The sequence below is a fragment of the Epinephelus lanceolatus genome, chromosome 11, assembly GCF_041903045.1.
Source record: "Epinephelus lanceolatus isolate andai-2023 chromosome 11, ASM4190304v1, whole genome shotgun sequence".
Lineage (NCBI taxonomy): Eukaryota > Metazoa > Chordata > Actinopteri > Perciformes > Serranidae > Epinephelus > Epinephelus lanceolatus.
In genome coordinates this window covers 42,478,167-42,505,340 of record NC_135744.1, presented here as the reverse complement: position 1 = coordinate 42,505,340, position 27,174 = coordinate 42,478,167, and the positions used below count along the sequence as shown (strand labels likewise).

The 27,174-nt window shown below is 42.5% G+C and overlaps 1 protein-coding gene across 1 annotated transcript in view; it reads left to right on the top strand.

The window, feature by feature from the left end:
* The first annotated feature begins 3,229 nt into the window (after window positions 1-3,229).
* The window catches only part of LOC117268888 (cell adhesion molecule DSCAML1-like), a 70,227-nt gene continuing 46,282 nt past the window's right edge, over window positions 3,230-27,174 (top strand). Inside the window, exons 1-3 of the mRNA XM_033645644.2 lie at window positions 3,230-3,415; window positions 14,524-14,844; window positions 18,198-18,344. Of these exons, the coding sequence (XP_033501535.1) occupies window positions 3,373-3,415; window positions 14,524-14,844; window positions 18,198-18,344 (511 nt within the window). The 5' untranslated portion in view covers window positions 3,230-3,372. The remainder of the gene's footprint in view (window positions 3,416-14,523; window positions 14,845-18,197; window positions 18,345-27,174) is intronic.

The following is a 27,174-nucleotide window of genomic DNA, read 5'->3' as shown; positions in this document are numbered from 1 at the left end:
CTGTAACTGTATATGTAGTGTATTGATTTTATACTACCTTTTAGGAACTATGCTGATAAACATCTGGCAGGAGGACTACCAATGTAAATCAGCCCCTGGCTACAATTGGGTGCATCTGCATTTTCTTTTTTTTCTTCTCTTTAAAAGGAATGTTTACTGATGTACACTGTCCCTTCTTAAACAAATAAATGTTATTGTATTGTATTGTATATTTACACATTTAAAAAAACCCCAAACGTATTCAAATAGACCTTGTGGTTGCAGAGATATATTCATTTCATTATGGGTATGCAGTTTTCGAGCAGAGGCCTATAAAATAGGCTTAGCTTTGAAAAGCTGATGTCACACTAAAGTGTAAGTGAATTCCACCAGAGATAAAAACTCATAATTGTACCCTTCTCATATGGTTCTAAGAAAACTCCGAATGCAATGATTGGCCTCCACCTGACGTAACCGCTTGCGTAACATCGGCTCTGCTTTCGAGCGATGGCGAAGACTGATGCAGCTTCATCCTGAGCTGAAAACAGACGAGATGGTCGCAGAGTTTCTGCTGGACAGGTATGTTTAGTTTGCCTCTAACGTAACATATGACTCCTCTTCTCTTCTACTCTTCTTTTGGCGTGTTACACTCACTCTCCTCTTCCGTGTATCTAACGTTACTTGACCAACGCCTACGTCTATCATAGACGTAATGAGGACGTAATGGAGGAGGGGGGAGCTGGAGTTGTGGATGTTCAAATTTTTTCTAAGTGCTGTGTGAAATGCAAGAAAGGTAAGAGTTGCTTTAAAGGTCATCTGCTGTGCATTTATGTACAGTGATGGTATATAATATTCACACCTATGTTTTCATCAGTGTATTATCACCTTGAAATAAGAATTGTTGTGTTTTTGTTGCCTTAAAATGAGCCGTTTATATCTACATACAGAGCAGATCTCTTCATCTCTTCCATGGAGTCTCTACAGTATCCCAGAGCAGACAAACCAAGATACGACCATTTGCATTTTCACCTCAGCCACCTTAGTCCTCCTACTGCTGCAGCTCTGCAGCCTCTCCACTAGATGCCACTAAATCCTACACACTGGACTTTTTAATCACTGGCGTGCTCCTTTAATGTCTTCAACAGCACACTGAGGAAAGTATGGAGACTAACCCATCATCTTGTCAATAACAAAAACATTTAAGATCAGCCTTTAAACAAATCACTATTCCAAGTTATCTTACCTTCATTTTCTTCCCTCCCTCTGATATTTGGAGGGCTGGGGTGAGGGAAGGCTCTGAAATCTGTGATGTGTGTTGATTCTGATTTTTATGTTCGGCCATTAACAATACGTGAATCATCCAATAAAACATGGCGTGTCCTTGCATGCAGAGGAATATGCAAAACTAAAAATGTGTTCAAATGTGCTCAGATAGTTTCAGCCTCTCAGGGTATTGCATGTGTAAAATTAAAATCAACCTGTTCCCCACACATTGTGCTCTTCAGACGCCTCTCTTTACACATTCTATAAAAAACAAAGCATCATGTATTTAAACTTTATGAAATCACATAACAAAGGAAATGTTCACATCAACATTTAAACATTTTATTTCATTTTGTTATTAGTGGAGCTTTTACTTCACACAAGACATCCTCAAGTGTTATTTAGATGCTTATTATGACAAACATAATCACATCTAAACTTACAAGGTCATATTACAATAAATCATTGTGCTGAAATGCACCAACAGGGCCCGCTTGCATGTGAGCGTGTGACCAGCAGATGTCAGCAGTGACCCGCATGTGCAGTCAGAGGCTTGAACCTCCGGTCACATCAGATCAGATCAGACCGCAGCAGCACCGTGTGGAGAGGAGAGAAGGTTCTGCTGCTCACCTTGTCTTGAAGTTTCTCAAGTTTAAAGACAACCAAGTTTTCAGTGGGTGACCTCTGACCCACAGGCGTCAATACACGTGTCTAAAAAATTCTTCTTTGCTGATTTGTCTTGAGGCTACAGGATTGTGTTCTTAGATGTAGGCTGGGAACTTTTACTCCCATAAAGTTTGAGCTTTGACTTGTGAACAAAGCAATGATTATGTTTGTATCAGAGAATGGAAACAGTAAGTAATAATTAGTTAATTAACCTAATTACATGTACACCAATAAAATGCACATCTATATTGTTAATCTGATCATTTTTGTCATTAGTCTGAAGGGACTGCATCCCTCTCAAAACCATCTGATTCAGTCCGGATATACTTGTTCATATGAGTCGTGTGTAAAATGTTAATACAACATTATGCCAGATAAACTTCTATTGAAGACATTGCGATGGTTGATTTTTTTTCCAGGATTTTTGTGTGTCAGTGCTCTGAAAGTATCAATCAGTCAACTCTCCGCCTCACATCACCCTGAGAGACAAAATGCCTGTTCACATTTTTTCTTTTAACACTTTAGTTTTATTGGTGTTTCTGTGTGTGCAGATTATGCGGCTGCTGCAGCAGACGACCACTTCTCAGATCCACCACTGGCCTCCACAGTGACTTTAAATATTCTATGAACTGGGAGTGTCCTGCAACTTACCGTCCTAATGTATGCTTATGCAGGGGAGCTTTTCACATCAGGCGCAACAGCGAGCAGAGTCAAAGGGGATGGTAGCAACATGGAAAGTTGCTCAATTTCCTCTAAGGATTGACTGAAACCTTTTATATTTGATTTGATTTACCTGCTGTGTGGAAGTGTCATGCCCCACGCCCCGCTACCCTCTTTCTTTCTCCTCCTCTCTATCTGCAGTGCATATCTGTGCGCAAATGTCTACGCACGTTTCATGGCTCCGAAAGACAAAGAAAAACAGTCATTAGTCTGTGCTGTAGCTCCACGGCCCTGTGACTGAGGCCCAAACTCAGAGGAAAAGATATGAATACATTGTTAGAGTCTTCACAGCAGCCTGAGCGGCGTTTGTAGATCCATATTGCGCAAAGAAACGCGGTCATCAGGGGCGCACAGGTGGGTGCGCTCTCCAAGGTGCCAACAGATCTGTCTGCGCAGCTCCGCCGCTCACACACACTGGCAGTTTGGACCTAACTGGACCAAAATCCACTGTTCAGCTCACATCAACCCCTCGGCTTTGCTGTGACCCATCGTTTCCGCGGTGTTTGATTAGAGTAGGGAGGATGGATTTGTATGCACAGTAGTCTTGGGAGGAGAGGAGGGGACATGGGCGGGGCCGAGGCGCCTCTCATTTCCCCTCCATGCTTAGCGGGGCAGCAGGGCTGGAGAGACCTCCGGGGAGCACAGTCGCCAGTCCAGCACGGAGACCCGCCTGGCCAAAAAACCGCGCCTCACACTTGCCAGGATTGCCAAATATTCCTGAAAAATATACCTGCTATTTATGGCATGTGGCTTGTAACTTTACTCCTGCTGTACTCTCTCCAAGAAGGTAAGAGAAAAAGAGATGCTTGAAATATTTCCCATCCTGTGCACTGAGTGCTGGAGTCTTACTGTGTTTAAGTTGAATGAAAAGTGATAATTAATCGAACCCTTGATTGATTTGTGGCGGTGAATGCTGTGTGGCTGGTGCTTTGATGTATCCTCGGATGCCTTGTGATGAGGAATTGATAGAAAATGATTCTTTAAATCAAAATATTAAAAGCTGCTGAGCTGAAGTGCATGGTGGAAATATTTTAAAAGTAAAGGTGTGAAGTGATTTCTTTTTTTCACCTGACTGTTGTGTGGTTTTATGCAGCGGCCTCAGATGGTGCTGATAGCACGGATTGTTTTCGCATTACCAACTCCAGTTATGAATATGTAAAATGGCTGAATAGGGAGAATGAGGTGCAAATACAGAGGGAGGGTGAGAGAGAAATGAAAACATGGATCGGCCTGCAATTACATCAATTGATCACCAATTTTAGAACGAATTCACTGGAAATGTGTCAGTCCTGTAAAGTTTGGAGTATGATGTTTGTGATTTTTACATGCTGCCGCTCTCATTGTGTATCCTTTGCTAATTGCAGCTGTTTTCATTTGGCACAAGCGCTCCATTCCACAGACATGCTCCTATTTTTTTAGATGAATTTTTGGGGAGGTTTAAATTCTTTCTTTCGTGTGATGACAAATTGTTGCCATTAAAAATTGGATGGCAAATAAAAGGCTGCCTCTTTTTCCCCACAACGGCCTTATTAGTTTAATAGATGTGCTCCCACATAAAGGCCATAATTGGTGCATTCAGATTTGTCCTCCTTATTTAATTCATCTGCTCTCTTCAATTTCTTTCTTTTGTTTAATTGTGTTTATAAATATAAAAGGCGGGTTATTTGTTTAAATGGATTCTTTCTTGTGCAGTGTATGCAGTAAATCCCTGATCCTGCTGCAAAGTTGATCTTGTGCTATTACAGTGCATTATAATAATCCTGAACAAATCTGCGTCGAAAATAACAGAAATTCAACACCATCTCCACATGAGAGCGTTTCCAGGGCCTTTGTGCAGCCTGCCTGTTTGGAGCCATGTTTACATATTGTTTTGCCCTTATTAGCACAGGGCCTGACAGGGTGTGCATTTATTTAGCAAAAAGTCTGGGCTCGGTGGATTTGCTGGAAGGATGAATATGGCGTCTCTCGATGCAAACGAGTTGATTAAAATAGGCCATTAGGTCCATTTGCCATTTTAAGTTCTGGCATTTCTCACAGTGGTTTAACCTCCTTTTCCCCAAATAATGGCGAATATCAATCAGCTGCATATATGCTGTGTTTGTTGTCTTTTTCTCAACTCTCTTAAATTCACATTTACCAAATATTTATTGCTGATTTAAACCAATTATTCACCTTGAAAGCTGTGATCCCAGAGTCCCTCTGGGTTTTGCGGAATCATATTAATATGCGCAAATTTATTTCACCAGATGAGAAACTCCAGGGGCGTGGGTGCAGATTATAGACTTGCCCGGTCATGTTCCTCACTAATAGCGCACCTGGACCCCGCGGACGTGTTCGCGCGTGTGTCGGCGCGTGCGTCACGCCCCGCGTCTCTCTGTGTGTGTGTGTGTGTGTGTGTGTGTGTGTGTGTGTGTGTGTGTTTTGGCGGGTGCGCGGAGGAGGGGAAGTGACGGGGACACCCCTCGTGGTTAAATGTTGGACACTTTTTGTGTGTTATTTCTGCAGGAGATAAACTACAGTTTATTTACGTATTTATTTATTCTTAAAAATATAAAAATCCACTACTGAATAAAAAAATCAGATTTAGTAGACAATCATGGTAATGTACAGATCTTTGCAAAAAAAAAAAAAAAATGCTCATAGGGTAACACCAGTTAACCAATTAGAGCATAATGCATATTATTATTATTATTATTATTCAGTGATGTCACCCAATTAAAGGATTTTATTGTGATTTTTAATCGGTCATTTCAAAACAAAATCTTGTGTTTTCTCCCAGCTGTCATTTTCAATCAAACTCAGCCTGCATTACTGTAATTGTTGATTAATTAGCGAATAAAATCCACTTTAACACACAGGCCTGCTGTAGGCCTAGTCTGAACTAAGAATGTTAAAATCTGATTAATTAGACAAAATTAATTTTAAAAAAAAGGATTTGTGTAACATTCAAACGATACAACGTGAATTTATTTCTAGGTGTCCAAAGCAATGAGCTGATCCCTCACGCTGGCACACTCTCGTCCTCCTCACTGCTCACCGGCTCCAAATAGAAATATGCAAAAAAAAAAAAAAATCCCCCCTCCTTCCCTCCCCAGTCCAATTCCCTGTGCTGCCTTTGCAAGGCTGCACAATTAAAGCTGCAATCTGAGCTATAGGCACCACTCAGTGACAGAGCTGTGTGGTCCACAGGGGTGCCAATCATTACTCAGGCAGGGCACAGGCCTGCATTTTTTAACCAGCTCAAACCCAGCATTATTTAATTTTACCAGCGCAGCCACCTTAAAGAGGGGTGAAGTAGAAACAAATGAGCTGTGGGTGTGATTTTGACTGTAGGATACATCACTCTGATCCTTTTACTTCAAATGAGAAAACGTGCTCCCACAAAAATATGAAAAATATAAATGTCTTATAAACTGACTGTTGCTGGACATTTTTAAATCAAAGAAGTCGACTTGACTTTTACATCTCCTGCAGGTTTAATTCGGAAAACCACAAGTTAAATATAATTGAACTACAGAAGTGTCAGTTATTCCTCTCAAATTAACTAAAGACAAAATATCTGCACACACATCTTGATCAGTGTTGTTGCCTAATGGTGGGCAAAGTGTGCTGCTGGAAGACTGTCAGCAGAGAAACGGAGCTCATTGCACTTCCCAGCTTCCCACCAATAGGATGTCACAGCTCTGTCACTGGCATCCCTGCTCTCCCATTCGTCCTCGAATTTATTATAAATCCCAACGAGATTATGAATAAGAACTAGTCATTTAAAACAACAACAACAACAACAGAACATGCAAATGAACACAGTCGACAGTAAGATGTTTTTGTTTTTTTTTTAGCAAGATTTGCTAAATTGAGCCAGACCTCCTCCAAATTTTATTGGATGCTGGGGCGGCACATTTTCAGAAGGAGGGTGCGTTCAGCAAATGTCAAATCTCTGAAGCAAGTAGTTGTTTTTGTTGGATCTCTCTCTCTCTATCTCCATCTCTCTCCATCTCTCCCTCCCTCCATCGCTTCCTCTCGCAGTAACTCCCCTCCCTCTCTCTCCCTCATCACTAGGCAGAATTAAAGGTTGGGGGAGGGGCAGTTTATGCAGACTGTGCTGGGACTTGTGATCCACAGATTTGATATTCACATTAAGAGAGAAACTGGCTGCTTTGATGTGAGGGGGAGCAGGTCCCAGGGGACTGCTGAAGTAGCACACTTTTTTTTTTTTTTTACTGACACAGCACAGGCCGGGGGGTGTTAGTTGTGGTGCTGGTGGGTGGGTGGGTGGGGTGGGGAGCAGATTGTTGGGGACAGGGTGTACAGAAAGACAGTAGGTGGGGAGCGGCGATACCCCTTCTTTGATTAGATGTAACCCCGACAACCTTCCCCCCGACTTCTCCACCCACCAACCACCTACTTACGCCAGACCCCTGAGGATTATCCATCAGCTTACACCTATCTTCATCCCCCTGCATCCCACCAATATTCAATTCACACCCCTTCCGACAGTGCGTCTCCTCCCACTTTCTCCTCTACTGCTGTATGTTTCCACACACGATTTCAATCCTGCAATCAAACACACAACTTTCTGTCCCGAAAAACACCTGAAGGATGAGTGACGGCAGGACAGGAAGGGAGTGAACACAAGAGTCACAGTCTGGGTGGAAATGAAGCTGTTTCCAAAATAGCAAGCAGCGAAGAAGAGGAGGGAGAGGAGGGAGAGGAGGGAGAGGTGTTTGACAGTTCACGTGGCTGATGTCTTGTCTCTGTTAAGTTGAGTCCTGCTTTTGACCTTTATCGCGTTTCCTATCACTTAATCCAATAAAGATAAAATGCTGTGAAAATGATTCTACAGTGAGAACGAATTGGAAAGACGGAGATGGGTGAGAGAGGAAGAGGAGGAATGTGTGGAGGTATTTTGCCTGTGGTTGGGCACAGGGAGCTCTGGGTGTGAGAATGTGTGTATGAGAAACATTGGGGGTTCTGGGGTTTGTTTACCTCCGCATCACAATACAGTTGTGAGCATCAAGTGTGTGTGTGTGTGTGTGTGTGTGTGTGTACACTCCTGTGCCTGTGCGCACTCACATCCTGGAGAGGCGTAGATCAGCTGCATTATGCATGATGAAACCTTGCATAGGTTATGACTTCTGCCTCTCTGACATACATATTCATGCGTGGCGCTCTGGCAGGATGTATAAAACAGTGGCTGCGACTCTGACAGCCTGAGCTTTAGCTCCAGCAGCGCCGTCAGTGCTCCAGCACTCCCAGTGAGGGCTGCATGGTTTCCTCTCCGGTGCTGTGTCTGAACGAGGTTGATGAAGCCTCCTGGGTGCAGGTGATGTGCAGCAGCGGCAGCACAGGAACCCCTGCAGCTTTGGTCAATACTGCTCTCAGGGCAGTGACTGTCCGCTCGCTGCCGGGGTCAGATATTTGTGGGTGTGCATCACTGGGAGAGGTGGTGTCGCTGACATGGACAGGGGCACCATGTGTGTGGGATACAGTTGTCTCAAAGTGTTAATGTCCACTTGCAGGTTTCATTGTGTCTCTATTAAATCAGAATAATGTAGAGCTGAAACAATTAGTTAAATAACAGTCATCAATTGGCAGATAATTAATCGGCAGCTATTTCAAGGATTGATTAATCGTTTCAGCTTCCAACTTCTCTCATGGGAGGATCTGACACTTTTCTGTTTTCTATCACTGCAAGCAAAATATCTTTGGCTTTGAAAATCTTGGTTAGACAAAACAAGACATGTTAAGACCTCACCTTGGACTCTGGGAACTTGTAATTGCCATTTTTTAACATTTAAGAGTCTAAGTAATTGATCACCAGTTGATAATGAAAATAACTTGTGCATTGCAGCCATAGATTAACGTGAGAATGCAAACTGACAGAGCATTGAGACTCAAATTCAGCATTTCTTCTGATAGACTAACCTATGAGTAAATAACCATACATCTGTTATCATTGACGTCTTACTTATGAAAAACATAATATCACTAACCAGCTGTATGTCCACTGTAGTGACTGGTTAGTGGCAGCGTGCTGGTTTGACAGGTTGATAACTTTACTACTGGTATTTTATAAAGATGTACTGATACCACTTTTTCCTTCCCGATACTGATTCCGATCCCTGAACCTTAGGTATCTGCCGATACCGAGTACCGATCTGATACCAGCACGTAAAATAAAAATGGATGGGATATGAACTGTTGTATGTCTCAACTCCTAAAACTCTGTGTAAAATATTAAGAAATAAATACATAATAGTAGAATCAATGCCATAAAACTTTTTTATTATTGTTATTATTATCCAGTGTTGACACAGATCAAGACACAGGTTAAAGTGCAGCCACACAATTTGGTAAAAAGACATTTTAAAGGCTACAGTAGAATGCTTTTTAAACTCTGCTCCGTTTCCGTTTCGTTTGCCTGTAGTGTGCGTATGCGTAATGACGTGAGGCATTAAGTGGTATCGGATTGGTCATAGGCTGTACTCGCTGATACCCGATACCGCATTTTAGGCAGTATCGGAGGCATTTTTGATACTGGAATCGGTACAACTCTAGTATTTTACTGTCAGGACTGTGATCGACACATATCTTGCACATTTCCTTAAAGATCCCTATCAATCAAAGGTTTTGTAAAAATCTGAGTGGCAGAAATTAGATTTCAATATGCTTAAAAAAAAAGGTTCAGCTATGGTAAGATGGCATGACCATGAATTAACCCTTAAAGGAATATTTCACCCCCCAAATGATCATTTGCATATCAATTACTCGCCCTGTGTTCTGCTGAATTCATGAAAAAAACTTTTTTTGTCACAAACCTCCAGAGAACGAAGAATCCAAAAAACAGAAAAAATCCTTGATGAATTCAAGTCAAAGGAAGTCCATATAAAACAACACCAAAATATGTCAAAACATCTGTTTAAAAACTCTCACACAACTTCTGCAGTAAAATCCGAGTCTCATTTATTCAGTCGTATGCTCAGTTCCCCCCAAACACATGCATTTTCATTAAAACCTTCCTTTTTAAGAACTGAAGTAAAGGTGAAACTTCTCTATGCTCTCATCAAAGCTGGACTTCACTGACAAAAACAGTAACGTCACCTTGCTGAATTGTCATTCTGTGACTTTGGTAAATCTGAATCAACCCTTTTAAACACAAAAGTCACACAATAACACAAACTGATTCAGGCGGCAGTAGAGCAGCAGCTCCCGTGTTCATCAAGGTAAAATTACTGTTTTAGTCAATGGACTGGCTTTGATGAGAGCATACACAGGTTTCACTTAGAGTTCAGTTATAGTAAAATGCATGTGTTTGGAAGTACTGTGCGACCAGCTGGATTACACTGCACGTGTTGCGTGAGAGTTTTTAAACAGCAGTTGCCTTTGACTTAAATTCATCAAGAATTTTTCTCAGTTTTTGGATTCCTTCTTCACCATGGAGGCATGTGCCAGAAAAAAAGTTTTCTTCATGAATGCATCGTAACACGAGGTGAGTGATAAACAAATGGTCATTTGTTGGATGAAGTATTCCTTTAACTTTACATTAAATCAAACTGTTTGGCCAAACCTTAACATTTAATTGATCTGTGTAGTGGTTGAACATTAAATGAGCTGTCCCAGTTGCCAGAAACAAATGCAAACCACGGATACATTACATCTATCTGTTATTATTTAGAGGATACCCTGAAACTTTAAGATTCAGCATGCTGTGGTTAATGTGTGGTTCAGTTTAGGCACAAACACCACTTGGTTATGGTGAGGAACAGACCATGTACTACTCCAAAAACAGCCACTTTTTGTGTCACTGACCATGCTGGAAAAACAGCAACAAGTTCCTAAAAAACACCCACGTTTGGTGGCTAAAAGTCACAGAAAACACAGCGATGAATCACAACCGGTTTTGTAGTTTGTCGGTCTTGAACAGTGGTCTGCAGCTCAGCAGGTGTCTCGCCTAGGTGTCATGCCGTCCTCCACTTCCGGATGACAAAGGCAGCTCACACTGCGTCACATTAGAAACGTTGATGTGATACATCATGTAACATATCCGTGTTTTGCAGAATGGTACAATGCCAACATATATAAACATGTTGAAAGGCTGTGTGTTAGGGTGAGTGCAGCTGGCCCAACTTCATCTTTGACTTTGACATTTCAGAACGTTTCCATTTGGACTCAGCCATGACAAAGATGTGTTTAGCATGCAGTCTCTGTTCTTTACCTCACTGTTGGTGCGTGGGGCATTTTGATGCCCTGCCACACCAGCCGTCTACGCAGGATGGCACAGGTGCTTTGTAATTTTTTGACTGTTGGTTTGAAATGGAGTGGAAAGTCCAGCAGTCACTGGTGCCAGTTGAGTTTTGGAGCACACCCAGTCTGATGCGCTAATGTTGCTGTGCCTGAACACACATCGCCAAACAAGTTTTTCAATCTATCCCTGACTGGCTCGGCCACTGCTGGCATGTTAGGCATTTACACAGAATTTGATGGGTATTCACACATAAATGAACAATCTGCGTACCTGCATGCACTCTCTGCTTCTTGTTTCAAACATATTTACTCACTTCAGCTTTTTTGCAACCTGCAAATATCAGAGATGGTGTGACAGAATTTTGGGTTTGGTGACTTGAAGTTTCTAAATTTAGATCCTTCAGTGTGGGTCACTGTTGCTCAGTTAAATTGTTGCATTGTTTTTTTTATTCAGTCGCAGCTTTCAAGTGCCAGCGCCACCATGGCAACCCGCTCTGCCTCCTCCCAGTGTGACTGAGCGCTGAGAGCTGCTTGGAGTGTGTATGTGTTTATGCGCACGCATGTGTGTGTGTCGGGAGAGTGCATGTGTGGCTCGCCTGGTTTTGACAGGCTCTGAGTGGTGGGAGTTTGCTCTGATCCCCTTTCTATTCCACTTCCCACTCCATCAGTCCCAGTGCGCCCCCGCCCCCCAGTGCCCAGGCCCCCAGGCCATATAATCTACTGTATGAGAGGTTCTCCTGCTGCCCAGCCCCCCCGAGCTCTCAGGGTGACCCCCTCACTCCTCCACTTTAGTCCTGTCCCCCCATTGGGAGATTATAGATATTGCAATCTTTAATATGGGCTTTATGCTCAGGGGCCATTATCAGTAATCTGCAGAGGGGAGGGAGTCTGACCTGGTTTTTGCAGCCCACCACTGGACTGGCAGACACATGTTCATATACCATCTGTAACATTCTGCCCAGCTTTATCAATCTCCAGTCTACAGATAGAAGCACTTCTTTGAAAGGAAGCTGGAATTATTCAAGAACCCTCCTGGATGATAAAGATCACTGTGTCTTTCTTCAGTCTGGCGCGCTGAGCTCGGTGCCAGCGCAGTGACACTGTTGATGGTGGTGATTGATTCTCTTAATGTTCTTCTGTTTGCACCGTCACTGTTCACGCCCATGATTCTTTTTATTGTCACAACTATTTTGGGTACTGCGCTTCATGTACCTGTGAAAACCTAATAATGGCTCACACAATGTGAGCAACAGGATGCTTCTCACTTACCCTGTTTCCTCAGCCTCAGCATGAGTCCATGATTATTCAGATATGAAGTGACAATGTTCCTTGAGGAAGACTATCATTCTGCTGGTCCAGCACAGTTGCCATCATGAAGAGGCTATGATAATGACAAATAATGTAATGATCATCTAAATATCAAAACTTGTATCTGCAGACACAGGATGTGTGTACCTCTGTGTCATGGAACATAATATGTTTTTGTACACTTAGTGCAGGTCTTGATTGATGTCCTGTACTCAGTGCTGCTATTTAAAGTGAACTTAGAAGTTAGCAGGTGTTACACAGAGTCATAGAACACATAATCTGGATCACAGGGGACCCAAAACCGTTTTCACTTCCTAAAAAGCAGTCAATCAATCAATTAGTCGATCGACAGAAAAATGAAAGGCCAAACATTTTGACAATAATGAATCATTTTCAATCAAAGAGGGAGAATATTCTCTCCTTGCTGGTACTCAGGCATGAGAATATGCTGCTTTTCCTCATCTTACGTGATAATAAATTGAATTATCTTTGGGTTTTGGAGTGTTGATCGGACAAGACAAGTAATGTGATGACATCAGCTGTAGGGAATGTTGATGGGCATTGATTAATCAGTTTATAAAAATACAAAATAAGAGTCATTAGTTGCAGCCTTAGTGTTTATATTATAAATACTGAATCAACTTACTGTGTTTTGCAGACATATTTCTAGATCTATTTTTAATGATATGTTGCTGACATGCTGAACTTTGACATATGAACTATAAGTTCTATAGTTCTATAGATCTATAGTCCCAGACCTTCAGCTGTTTTGTTTCAGTATCAGTTCTGACAAAATGTTTTCAGACTAGAAGAAATCATCCGATCTGTTTTGTAATTAAAAAACAGTTCATGAAATTAACTGATGTTCATTAATTATAAAGCACAAAGAGTAAACCTGACCACTAAACTTTTAACTGTCGATTAATCTACCAAACATTCTCTTGATTAATCAATTAGGTGTTTAGTCTATAAATGATCAGAAGATCAGTCTTTTCCAAAGCCCAAAATGACATCCTCAAATATCGTGTTTTGTCCACAATGAAAAGATGTTCAGTTTACCGTCAGAGAGGATTCAAGAATCCAGATATTCACATTTAAGAAGCTGGAATTTTTTTTTTCCTTTTAAAAACTACGTTTAATTGATTATCAAATTTGTTGGTGATTGATTTAATAATTGACAACCTACTGATTAATCATCGCAGGTCTAGACCCGAGGCTGAGGTAAAATTTTTGTGACGTTATCAAATGTTAATAATTATAATTAACCATTAAAGCTTCAGTCCAAAGTGAAAATATATCAAAGCGTGCAGACTCCACCACTGAAAGTTTGCGTTTATTGTTATGTGATAAACATTGACATTGTGTTGAAAATTCAGCTTTCAACCAGCGGTATTAAATAGGCGAGAAGTATAGAGAGAAAAACCAATTTGATCCATTTTGTAAAAAAGAAAAACACACAGTCATGATTTAACAACGAGCAGAGTGTGCTGAGCGCTAATTTCACCCAATTTGGATCAAAATCCCGGATCCTTCAGTATCTGTTAGTATCTTCCATCATGTTTTACACACTTTCTGTGCTGAACTGAACACTAACACGGTGAACATGCAGTGGGGTGGTGTGTATTAGATGATATCATTTAGAAGCAGTGGTGGTTAACATCCACATCTGTCTGTCAGCAGTGCCCCCCCCCAACACACACACTCTTCTTTCTCCTCTAATCTGTCCTATTATGACCCCAAATTTAAGAGACTCCCCTCCTCCTCTTCTCTTCACTCTTCTACCTCTGCTCGAGCTGTATGTGTTTAATCGGAGTGCCAGTGAAGAACATTCCTGTGTGTGTGTGTGTGTGTGTGTGTGTGTGTGCGCGTTTGTGAGTATGCGTGTGCATGTGTGTGTGTGTTAAATATGTAAGGAGATTAAATCGACTTAAATCTCTGCGTCTGGCATAGAAATTCCAATCACATAACCTATCATCGAGTTCCCTCTCTCTGTCTTTGTTTGTGTATGTGTGCACACACTGTGCGGAGGTAACAGGCTCCTCCCCACTCCGATCCATCTAAACCATCACAGGCTTTAGCCCAAATCCCTGGCTTTCTGGATCACATGACTGATGTTTGCAGCTGGACATTTGACATATATTTGTTATGATTATTTCGCAACACATTTGAAGGACATTCCCACTGTGTCCATTTTATTGTCCATTAATGTGATGCGATTGCTTTAAATCAGCAGCAGTGGAATCCTGTTAGCTTCTTTGTGTGTACAGCGCATAACAGGTGCTTATTGTTGGCCTCTCACCTTCACCTCGGCCTGTTAAGTGATGTTGTGTTGTCTGTTTGCAGTACACAGTGAGGATGTGGGCTCCACCAGGCTGTACTTTGTGAATGCCTCCCTGCAGAGGGTAACCTACTCCAGCTCGGTGGGGGTGTCCCTGCCCTGTCCAGCAGGGGGCACCCCCAGTGCCATACTGCGCTGGTACCTGGCCACCGGCGACGACATCTACGACGTGCCCCACATCCGCCACGTGCACGCCAATGGCACCCTACAGCTGTACCCCTTCTCGCCCTCCGCCTACAACAGCTACATCCACGACAACGACTACTTCTGCACAGCCGAAAACCAAGCCGGCAAGATCCGCAGCCCCAACATCCGCATCAAAGCTGGTGAGTTAGTAGCACAGTCAGGAGAGGAAAGACTGAAGGGGCCAACTGGGCCAAGTCCCAGGAGCCCAAAGTGTCAGAGGTCCCTTTGGTCTGTACTTGCAAAATGTCTCAAGTAAACATGTACTGACCAGGAAGAGTATCATAAAGACCACAAAGACACACAAATCAACCAAAAGGAGACATAAAACCACAAAAAGATGCATAAGAACTAAAAAGAGATGCACTACAAAGTCCGTGTGTCTTGCTCCTCTGCAGGAGAGGGGTGGGGCCCTTTGCATTTCTGTGTCCAGGGGGCCCCTTGTCTTATTATAATTAACCATTAAAGCTTCAGTCCAAAGTGAAAATATATCAAAGCGTGCAGACTCCACCACTGAAAGTTTGCGTTTATTGTTATGTGATAAACATTGACATTGTGTTGAAAATTCAGCTTTCAACCAGCGATATTAAATAGGCGAGAAGTATAGAGAGAAAAACCAATTTGATCCATTTTGTAAAAAAGAAAAACACACAGTCATGATTTAACAACGAGCAGAGTGTGCTGAGTGCTAATTTCACCCAATTTGGATCAAAATCCAATGGCACCAATGGCACCCTACAGCTGTACCCCTTCTCGCCCTCCGCCTACAACAGCTACATCCACGACAACGACTACTTCTGCACAGCCGAAAACCAAGCCAGCAAGATCCGCAGCCCCAACATCCGCATCAAAGCTGGTGAGTTAGTAGCACAGTCAGGAGAGGAAAGACTGAAGGGGCCAACTGGGCCAAGTCCCAGGAGCCCAAAGTGTCAGAGGTCCCTTTGGTCTGTACTTGCAAAATGTCTCAAGTAAACATGTACTGACCAGGAAGAGTATCATAAAGACCACAAAGACACACAAATCAACCAAAAGGAGACATAAAACCACAAAAAGATGCATAAGAACTAAAAAGAGATGCACTACAAAGTCCGTGTGTCTTGCTCCTCTGCAGGAGAGGGGTGGGGCCCTTTGCATTTCTGTGTCCAGGGGGCCCCTTGTCTTATTATCCGCCCAGGGTTATGGAGCAAAAGGCCAAAGTGAGACACAGCATGAAGAGGAACGGAGCAAAAAGAGACAGTTGTGACAGCATAAAGTAGAGCAGATGTGATTGGCAGCTGCAAAAAGCCCTACCCACACACAGAATCACCTGCCCTAAAATAGCCCGTCTCGACCTGAACACAGATTGACCTAGAACACAGTCTACAGAGAGAACATCTGCATCACATACTACACCAGGCCTCGGCCTTCGCTCACACCTATTTGACTGAGCTGGTGATGAACCACTGCACTTTATTCCCACATAACCCCTTCAGCTCCATCTACAGCACGGCACCATCTGGTAGGATGAAATCAGAAACACAACCTCTACAGTACTCAGAGTTCAGCAGCAACTCCAGCATGATTTTTAGATGATATAACCTGATCGCATGAGACGGAAAAAGTGTGACAATAGGTTATATCACATTATCGCTTCATGCTCATCGACAGTCCGTCACTTTTTAAAAGGTTAATGCAATAAAGGCAGGAACGTCCTTTTCAGGAGTGCTTTTCAAAGCTTTGCAAGGTGAGAAAAGTAATTCATCACCTCACGATAAAGACAGAGTCAGTGACCTTATCAGCATCTATTACAGCTCTGTATGCTGACCTAAAACAGAAACTAATATTTTTTGATATACTGTTACCGTACATGGAAAAATATCTAAGGCATCTTTTCAGTGACAAAAGAGAAGAAATTAATTATTTTCACGAGTCACTTAGAAGAAAGACTCGATGGAGCAGAACTCTATTTTTGGACAGTTTGACCAAAAGCTGCCTCTGTTGCCATCATATTCTCTTTTCTGTCCTCCTCCTCCTCCTCCTCCTCCTCCTCCCTGCTCCCTCATTCTTCAAACTGTCCTCTTGTGCCAGACTAAATATAGCCACAGCACACTTCTTTAATTATCTCTCATTAACAAACCTAATTGGTGCTTTCCATTGATTGGACCGCGTGAGGCTGCTTTAATAAGCGAGACCTCATCTGAAGTAAAATAGTCCGTCTGGGGGTTTGTGTTCCTGCAGCTCTACAACCAGCAGAGATACACGAAGAAGAAGAAGAAAGTGAAATTTCACCAAACAGACAGTTACATCAAACTGCAGCTGGAACAAAGCTACAGCTGGATGATAGTCACAGTGCATCTATCGTCCCGCCTCCCCCTCCTTCCCATCATTCATTCAGGCCAGTCGGTCCCTCCCCCTTCCCTCCTGCCATCAACATCTGTTTTCATATTCTGCCTCCCAACACCGACCTGAACTAATACTCATATTCATTCTAATACTAATACTAGCGCCAAGTTGAGGATTTGAGCCAGGACCCTGAGCTGCATGCCAGCCGGTTGCTGCCTTCATTCCCACATGACCCAAAAGCCTGGCCTCAGGAGGCGAGGGATTAGCATGAACCAAACATCCTGCAGCCAGCGGCCTCTGTCGGGCCCGGCAGCTCTGGTGCACAGGTTACGGTCACACAGGATGCGGACACTTTATCTCGGGGTTCAGTCTTGCGGCCGTGGTGTTGCACTTGCCGCTGCCATCGAACAATAACTGGAACAATATCTAAGCAAATTCACATCAGTGGTGGTTCATTCTGCGTTATTTCAAAAGAGCTTGACAGAGCTGCTTTATTCCACTCATCAGCGTTCAAAGAAGATGTAAATTTCCATGCACTTGCATGTGTTTCCTGCCTGCAGCAGGAATGTATGCATGCTGTCATCGTGTCTGTTACCAGGGAAGGGATTCCGAACCAGTTTCTTAGCAACCTTCGGATACGTCCTAGCTTTCATGTGATTTTGCTAATGAGTCCCTGCTCATTCACCAGAGTGTAAAATATTGCATGAACCTGCATAAACTGAAGCGCCAGTGAGCCTCCAGTTTACTGTAAATGTGGAAATCACTGTGTTTTATCCTTTTAAAGTTCTGTGCTAAAAAACAGGAGATCAGTTTCGTGATGATGTCACGCCAAAGCTAGAGGACCATTTCCATGATTATCCTGCTTAATGGCGGCTCGCGCCATTTATGGTGAAATAGCAGAATTAGAAACCGTAGGCCAGTCACGTCCAGTGAATGAATGTAAAGGTCTGTGGTTAATAATGAGAGGGCATTGTGCTGTGAAGTGATAATGTGGTGTTTTTGATGATGTAAACACAAGAAGGTTTTGTCTCAGAACAAAAAGGCTCACATCCATTGGCAGCATCAGGGTAGCTGATGTGAGATATGAATCATGGGTCACCACACATCAACTATACACCTTTTAAATCCTGAGCTATAAAGCATTATCAATATCATGTGTGTATTTATTTTGTAGTTTTCAGGGAGCCCTACACTGTGCGGGTGGCGGACCAGCGTTCGATGCGGGGCAACGTAGCTGTGTTCAAGTGCCTCATCCCCGCCGCCGTGCAGGAGTACGTCAGCGTCGTGTCCTGGGAGAGAGACACTGTTTCCATCGTACCAGGTAGGACATCACATAAGTGAATCTGGATTATCCTGGGGTGGGCAGGTTGCCTCATTTCATAGGATTTAGGTATGTCTTTATCTCCTGTGTGTGTGTGTGTATGTGTGTGTGTGTGAGGACGGCTGATGCACCGCTGTGCTCTATGTTTGACCGAACTCTTAACTCGTGTCTTCTGTCTGCTCACTGTTCTGGATCACTGATCTGCTCCTCCTCCTCCTTCCTCCCTGCTCGATATCTCCTCCCTCACTCTCCCTCTTCTTTCTCCTCTCTTTACAGACATTTCCCTCTCTGCTATCACTGCTTTTAAACCTCATCACATATAATTTTCCCCCTAATGTCAAACCCTGCCTTTAATTGTGATTGACACTGCATCAGACAGACCTCTTCCAAGTCGCATGATTATTCCACAGTTTCTCCTCATCAGATCTATTCCTGTCGTCTCCCTGCTTGTCTTACCACCATGTCCTTGAAGAACAGGGCCACAATTAGAGACATAGGATGTCAATAGGACTGTGCCCCCACATTCATCTTCATTAACCTCATTTGTGTGTGTGTGTGTGTGTGCGAGACAGAGAGAAATGTAGCGTTCAGTCTTTCTGTCTGTTGTTTGTGAACACATTATTGTGTGATTATATATTGTGTGTGATGTATGTTCGAGGTGTGCGCACGCTTATTTCCCACATTTAAAACGCTTGCAACAACAATGTAGGAGAGAGGGATGAGAGGTAGAGGAGAAAAATGAACCAGAGGAAGAGAAGCAAGGAGGGTAGTAGGGCAAGAACGGCCTCAGGTCCTGGCAGATGGCGTTTTATATTATATGTATGCAAAACACACAGACACTGTGTCACACATACACATGCACCAAGGCTGCAGTAGTTTGTTATTTTCAGACGTTTCAGTGTGTTTTTATCATTAATTTTAAGTTTTCATGTACAGTATTGTAGTTTACTGTAGTTTGTATTTATATGTTGTCTTCAGTTGCCATCCTGGCAGAAAGCTGCTAAATTAAGGAGCTACTCATTTTGTCGGAATAAGCAAAACATGTTTTTGTTGTACTTTAAATTGAAAAAACAATTTTCTTTGTGCTCCAGCATGACTTCATGCTTTAATTTTGACTTTAATTTTGGGTTCATTCAGTCACAAAAATCACTTTTTCGAAATTCAGTTTGACGTTCTCTTGTTTTTCCGCACGCTTCATCTTATTATATTTTAGCTAAACACAGTAAAGTTGCACACATGGTACACACATTTAAACTACACATTTTCTTGTATGAAATTTTCTTTAAATTTATTACTAAATCAGATCTTAGATTTTGTCTTGTGTTGTTTTCAAATGACATTTTAAAATCTCCATTCCGATCTGCTGATTTCCCTCTAAAACTAAAGGCAGTTCTTCATTTGTCTTTCCTTTGCATCAAGGGCGAAGGTTTTGTTCCAGTATTGTGAGGACACATTTAAAACTGGAGGTTTGGGGGGTCGTCTGCTACATAATTTCCTGCGTTTTCTGCATCAGTTTATGGTGTAAATGTCTATAACTTTGTCAAAATAAACATGTGCTACTTTTCTGTTTATACTGGGGGGGAGAGGGGACAAATGCACATGTTCTAAATATTTACATACAGAGAGAGAGCTCCCTTCATGTTTGCTTCTCAGTGACAGTTGATCTTGTTTGAATGTGCCAGTCCTCTGTTTTTTCTATATTGGGTGTTGCTGTGTGCCGTCATGAGGCCGCTGTGTGTAATTAGAGGTATATAGGTCAGTTGATGAGCAGTGAGTGTGAGGATCAGATGTTGAACATGATGAACAGCTCACTGAACTTTCGTCTCCAAGCGACAGTGGCGCAAACACAGCAAGCGCTCGCAATGTGGTCGTGTTCAACCTTGACCCCAACCTCTGCAGTAATCAACGTGTCGACCTCGTCGTCCTTACAGCCAGTCAGCGCAGTCACTTGTCCACTATATGACCTCTAAAACACAACACGTCTGCAGATCAGCTCATGATCTGAATATTGTGTGCGCACACTCAGATGGATGCACAACTACTGCACACACACACACACACACACACAAACAGTCAGTATCAATATACAGTGGATACATGTGGTTATATAAACAGTCCAATGAGAAACATTATTGATGCTGATGTCCAACTCCTCCGTTAACCATCTCTTTGAGTTCACTAGTCAAACTCTCTTTCTACCTCTGTCTCCTCGCTGCTTGGGCAGCAAAGACCTGTCTGGATAGGTCTAATGAAGATGTGAAAATTAAAATTGATTTTGTGACCAAGAGCTCTCTGCATGCCGATGAGTGGGAGGCTGCCTGTCCTGCCTGTCACTATTTCCTTGCTTAAGAAAGACAACAGGAGGAGTTGCATTGGATTTCGAGTGAGTAAATCCATACATGTTATGCACACATGCACGCGTCTGTTTTATTCAAAAACCTTCACTCCATCATTTTCCTCACGTTTGTTTCTGTTCCTGAGCCTATCCCAGCATGCACTGGGCAGAAGGTAAGGAAACACGCTGCCTTTTCAGTGCTCGATCAAACAGTGAAGAGAGATAGACAAACAATCACATTTATGCAACCGACTTGCATGCCTTTTATTTTGTTCAAATCCCCATTAGCTGTCTCTGTGGTCACTAATGCTCTGCCTGGGATGTTGTCTGGTATTGTATTGATAGAAAGAGACATTGTCTGCTGAATCCCACTGCAAACAGTGAGTTAAAACACTCAACCATCACTGAATTTCAAAGGCAATGGTTGGTCGCATTGTTGCAACACAAAAGAAAAACATAGGATTGCTTCTATATCCTGGCAACGCATTTCAGCTCCAAATGTCTGCACAAATGATAAGTGCTGGAGATTTTATTAGTTTCACAGACTTTATAAAAATAATGGATGTAGTCACTGAGACTTCATGCATCAGTTTGTGGACTCCTGTTTTAAGGCCCTGACACACCAAGCCAACGGTCGGCCTAGTCAGTGCAGAGTGTCCCACACTGTTGCCCCTTACTGGCCCCTGTAGGCTTTTTTTCGACATATTGAGGAAAGTAAACAAAGAGCTAAAGTCGGCACGGTAAATTTGCTCTGTGCTTTCAACACTGGATTGTGTGTTAATGTGCTAACTGGCTAACTAGCATCAAGATGGTTGTGCAGTTTCCTTTTTAGATGAGGAATACAGACTACCACCACCTGCTGGTGTGGAGATTTTTTTTTCTCACACAGGCACAGAAGGTACATGCTGGAAGGCCGCTGGCTGTAGTCTCTGTGGTATGTTCATGTGCTACTTTTTGGCCAAGAGACAGGTGATATGAGGTGCAACAGTCAGCTTTGGTTGCCACTAGTTCTTTGAGGTCAGTTTGATGTGTCTGGGCTTTGTACTCCACCCCTATTTTGTAACAAAAACGCCTAAAATGACATACCCAAATTAAAATGACTGTAGCTTCTGAACTGCTCTGACTACATGCATGCATGAGGTCTCGCTAGAAAGAAAACTCTCTGAAGTTTCTTGTGAAAGTGTCAGAAACACTCTAGGTGATACAGAGACAGAGTAATGGGCCTCTGAAGTCAGTAAAAAGTTGAAGATTTTGCCTAAAATAAAATAAAAAATGATTTTCAGGATGAATAACTGTCTGTGGCTTCATCTGAGCAGGTAAATGACACTGTGGGGCTGTAGGCACACTATCAATGAACATTTGTTTCAAATTTGAAGAAGACTGCTCAAAGTATGACCATTCTACAGTGTTTTTTCCATGAAAAGATCCAGGCGGAGCTCCTGACAAGAGCGCTCACTCGGCTTCAAAACAGTACTATCAGTGATCAAACAACACTCAGCCAGCTTCAAACATTGTACCTTATTGAAATCAGGTGTGATTATGATAGCTGATGTTGTTTATGACACACGAACACCATAAAATATCACCAAATAAAGCCATATGAAACGTGAAAGTTATATTCCCACTTTCTAGACGGTATATCTCAGCCAAAAATAGTGGTAGGAGTGAGACTCTTACCTTTTATAAAACAGCTAAGTCCCCGCTAACAGTTCCACATAAGATCGCGAGTAATCCTTTAACTTTTCCCCTCGAAAAACGGCATGACATGACTTGTCACCACTCATCGCGATTTTGGACTTTGTGTGTTTAGGCTGCTCTGGTGCGAAATCCATAAGAAATAAAAGAAAAACGATGTTATTTTTGAAAAGTCGAGAGCTTCCTGAATCTGGCAATACCAAATATCACATGATTTGATGACGTAGTGCGCCTGGGAGATACCATTTAACAGAGGAGGGGGGGAGCGAGGATGTCAGTGTCCTAGAGTTAGAGAGGTTAAAGCCACGAGTTTTTGACCATCGCCATCTTGGCTTTTTGGAGCCAGAAGTGATGAGAAGTGGCCATATTTGGACAAGAGGGTGGGGCTAACCCTAATGCTAACTGCTAGCTTGGTTAACACAGTGCATTTACAGTCTATGGTTACTGCATTCACGTGCTCCTCAGATGGTCCCATTTCCTGACTTTGATGTGTTCATGAGCTTCAAGTCGTAATGTGTAAACAACATGGACGCTACAAAGATGTGTTGTATCTTCTTGCTCAGAGCATTTAAACAGTACATTAGTAACAGTTTTAAACTGTACAAAGTGTCATAATGTGACTTTTTCTCAGACGTGTTGCTGCACCAGTGTATTCCCTCAAACTACTAAAATATTGCTATATATAAATACTTTACTAAATAATGTAGGTCACTCAGCTTGGACAGCAACTAACCATTACAACCGAATACCATATTACAAATCACATGTGAGCAACAAATTGACATGCAATATGTGAATTAATCCATCAACCAAACATTTACACTTGCCTGCCATGTTTATTTCATATGACGCCAACTAGGTGACTCATGCATCCAATTTTCGCCAACTTTCTGAGTTCTTGTTTGGACTAGTGGGTGCATTCAAATGAATTTTCTCAGACAGAAACTAATTATTCCGATTATTCCACCACCACATAATGCAGGTTGTGATAATGCTAATGCTAATGTTTTAGCCAAAAACTCACACTTAAACCCACTTAAACAAAATGCACTTACTGGAAAAACTGATTATCCAACCAGGCAGCCAAAATATTAAAATGGACTTTCATGAACTGAAAAACACACTTGACTTAGCAACCGCTACAGCTATGGCTACACTCTGTGAGCCTGGAGTTACACTATGGTTACATTAACCAATGTTGTCATGTCACTAGACTCACAAGTCAGTCTTTAGACGCTTTGCTTAACTAAAGACTGATGACTTTCTCCCTGATTTTGTGTTTAGATGGGCGGATACAATTTCAGAGTTTAAAAAAACTCCCTACGCTGCAGAACCAATAGTAAATCTGCAGGGCGGTCCTTTGGTGGCTCGCTGAACTCTTGTGCTCGTAAACACAGTCCCACTAGAAACACGTGTAGCAGTGCAAAATGGCTCAAGTCGCTGTAAGTCCTTCATTTCCACAATCTTGTGGACTGAGCACATGTTTGATAAAACGGAGTTAAATCTCTCGGCATCCATTTTCAAGCTCTCTGTGTGTTTGTTTCCTTGCGGATGAGAAAAGGGGGAGCGCACATTTCCGGGAGGGCGTGTCCTTTTCAAAAATACAAGAGGCGTTGCTTTGTTTTGTTTTCGCCGGTGTGTTAAACACACTTTAGAAAGGAGTGTCCCCAGACTATCAGAAGGTGGAGATCTCTGATTGTGTGGTGCCGAGACTATCATGTCACCATGGTAGCGACTTGTCAGTGGACAGCACCCACCTGTCATTCAAAGCAGCCACGCTGCAACCAAAATCATTTTTTGCACCAGGCTGTAAACATGTTCATTTCTATGTAAAATGTGGCATTTTAACACGGTGGTCTGTTTGGATTGACTCACTATTGGAGCCTACCTCATGTGGCCATTCGAGGAACTGCAGTTTTTGGCATTTCTGCGTTTCCTGTTTTAAGCCTTGAGGTTGCTGCTTGGTGCCAGTAAACACTTTATAGTTAACTGACTTCTGTTAGAGGCATTGATGCATTCAAGTCATCTACCTTCAAAGCAACATTTGTGCCATCACAGACCTGAGGCTGAATCCCACCACAGGTCCTTCCTGTGTCTCTCCTCCCCACCATCTGAATACAAAATAAGATTGCAAAAGTGACAGCATCTCCCACTTTTCTTTACACTAAAAGATAAGTAGTGAATCTAAATTCACCGACTTCATCCTCACTTCGTACCTGTGCCTTTGCACGGAGGAATCATTATGTGCAGACCCTGATCAGTAGCACGATCACATACCGGTCTGAAGGTTGAGTTGATGACATAACACAACGCAGCCATGCCCTCTGAACCCCAGCAGGTTCCATTTTGTCAAACACACATGTTCCCCATCTGGAGCCACGCGTGTGTGTATGTTTATGTGTGTGTGTGTGTGTGTGTGTGTGTGTGTCCCCTTGCCTGCCCCACTTTCCTGTCCAGCCAGGACAGTGAGGGGGTTTAAGAGGGGAGGGGTGCAGGCAGACTGACCTATTTCCCTCTCACTTCCCCGTCCCATGCCATCCCTGTAGTTAAGCTTTGTGTGTGTGTGTGTGTGTGTGTGTGACCCTCATGAGACAATGGAGGCCTGCTAGTCTGAGCAGTGATCTGAAGGAGGAGAGCTGGAGCGGAGACAGAGAGATGGAGGGTTTGTGGATGGGAATGAAAACAACAGTGGGACACAGAGAGGGTTCAGCTTGCAGATCGAGGCCGTCAGTCTAACCAGCAGAAAGCTAATGAGTGGCTCCGATGAATAGAGACTGGACCAGCAGATGGCTGCGGCCACATGGTGGTCCACAGAAGATGCCCAACCATGCTCCATCTAATCCACCTGCCACACAGTTTGGCCTTGTTTATGTATTTGTTCAGTAATTTGATGCACGTGCCCATAAAACCCAGAGCTGCAGAGTAATGACAGAAGGGAAAAAATCACAATTTATGGATGAGATTAGGAAAGAAACAAGATAAGAAAACTCTTCTCACACACGTCAACACTTCACCTACTCATCCTCAATACTCTGTGCACTCTTTTTTTCTCACTTTTCTTCACTGTCACTTTGCTTCTTGTACTCACTCTTCGTCAAATTGTCCACGACACAGATGTGTTTTGCATGAATTTTGACAGACACTGCTTGCACTGTACATTTTGAAGGGTGTATATTCGATCTCATCAGTTTAGTTAAGTCACCGCTGTGTAGAAAATAAGTTGGATTTAACCTGTGTTTAACCTGTCGGTGTGTAAATGCTGAGTTATCAGGCCTTAATGTGAACTTGGATCCTAATGGGTGTCACCGGGTGGGGAGGTCACTTACAGGCTACATTACAGATCAATCCTCTGCCCCTGGGGTCCCTGCTGGAAGTCAAGCGGTTCAACAGAGACACGACCGTACACACACACACACACACACACACACACACACACACAGATAGGGGTTAATTGGGAACACCTGGAAAATTACAGTTGAGTTTATCAGTTTGTTGGATAAGCAAGTTACAGTTTTACGAAACTAATTAGTTTGCACTTGAGTTTGAAGATGATGGATTCAGAGATGCTCCATCTCTCGACTTTTGGTGTAGACGACTGTATTTCTACATCATAACCAGGGCTGCAACTGCAGATTGTTTTCTTGATTAATCGTAATGTCCAAAAAACAAAAAAAAAAACAGTCTGAAAAATATAATATAATATATATAATTTCCCACAGTGCAAAAGCGTCATCATTATATGCCTCTTTTTGACACTTCACAACCCAAAAATAGCCCACTGAGTTTGGCACTTAACAAAATGAGTAATAGATTATCATAAAATTAATCGATTAATTGACATTTGTTACATCGTCACGACTCTTGTCATAACCAGAGCAATTAGCTAAATGAAGCGAATATGCAACTTGTTTTTATTTTTATTTCTAAAAAAATATTTGACACACTCTGAACAGAAGAGGAACATAATGCTGAGACATTCAAAACAATATTCTGCTTCTTAGTGACGTTTATAATCGAGTGCTCTCCATACAGCAATATCAGCATGAAGTCGCAATTCATAAATACTTTACAGCACATCAGGGTTTAGTCATCAGTAGAATATCACACAGGTTATGAGGGCGTTTAGACCACATGGACCGAATGTTCAGCAATTGCTAATCGGGCCTTTACATGTGTAATGTTTCAGAGGCTCTTTAGACTCTTGGTACCCCAAACCCAAAGATAAAAAAGGTATGTTACTTACAAAGTTCGCCAGGAATGAATTCATTTCCCTTCATTTCCTGAATCAACTAACATTATGTTTCACTCCCAGCAAGTCAACGCTTAAAGTCGAGTTGCAGGAGAGAACCAAGAAGAACCAATGATATGTTACTGAGTGACAGTTGGAAAAAAAGAAACCATAGCTAGTAGCCATGTTTCCATCAGCCTGTTTAGATGCACATCTAGAAGTATCGCATCGGAAAATTATGATGGAAACGCAAAAAATTAAAATTAAAATCCCCTGATTCGCACAAACTAAAATACGCTCGCTTTAGCCGGGTTTTGGTTGATTTGAAAAAATGTTGATTCGCAAAACGGGGGATGGAAACAGTTATGTTCGAATTAAGTCTGACGTAGCGCACCTCTCTCCATGGTGATATCCACACTCCGGGTCGGGAAGGCGGTAATGCATTTACAAGCTGGTTGCCAACCGCCAGAAAACGTAGCAGAAGAAGAATGCGAGACTTGTTTTGTTTCCGGTTCTGTTTCCGGTTCTTTCATTTAATGGAAACACACAGGATTCATATTTCTTTTAATGCA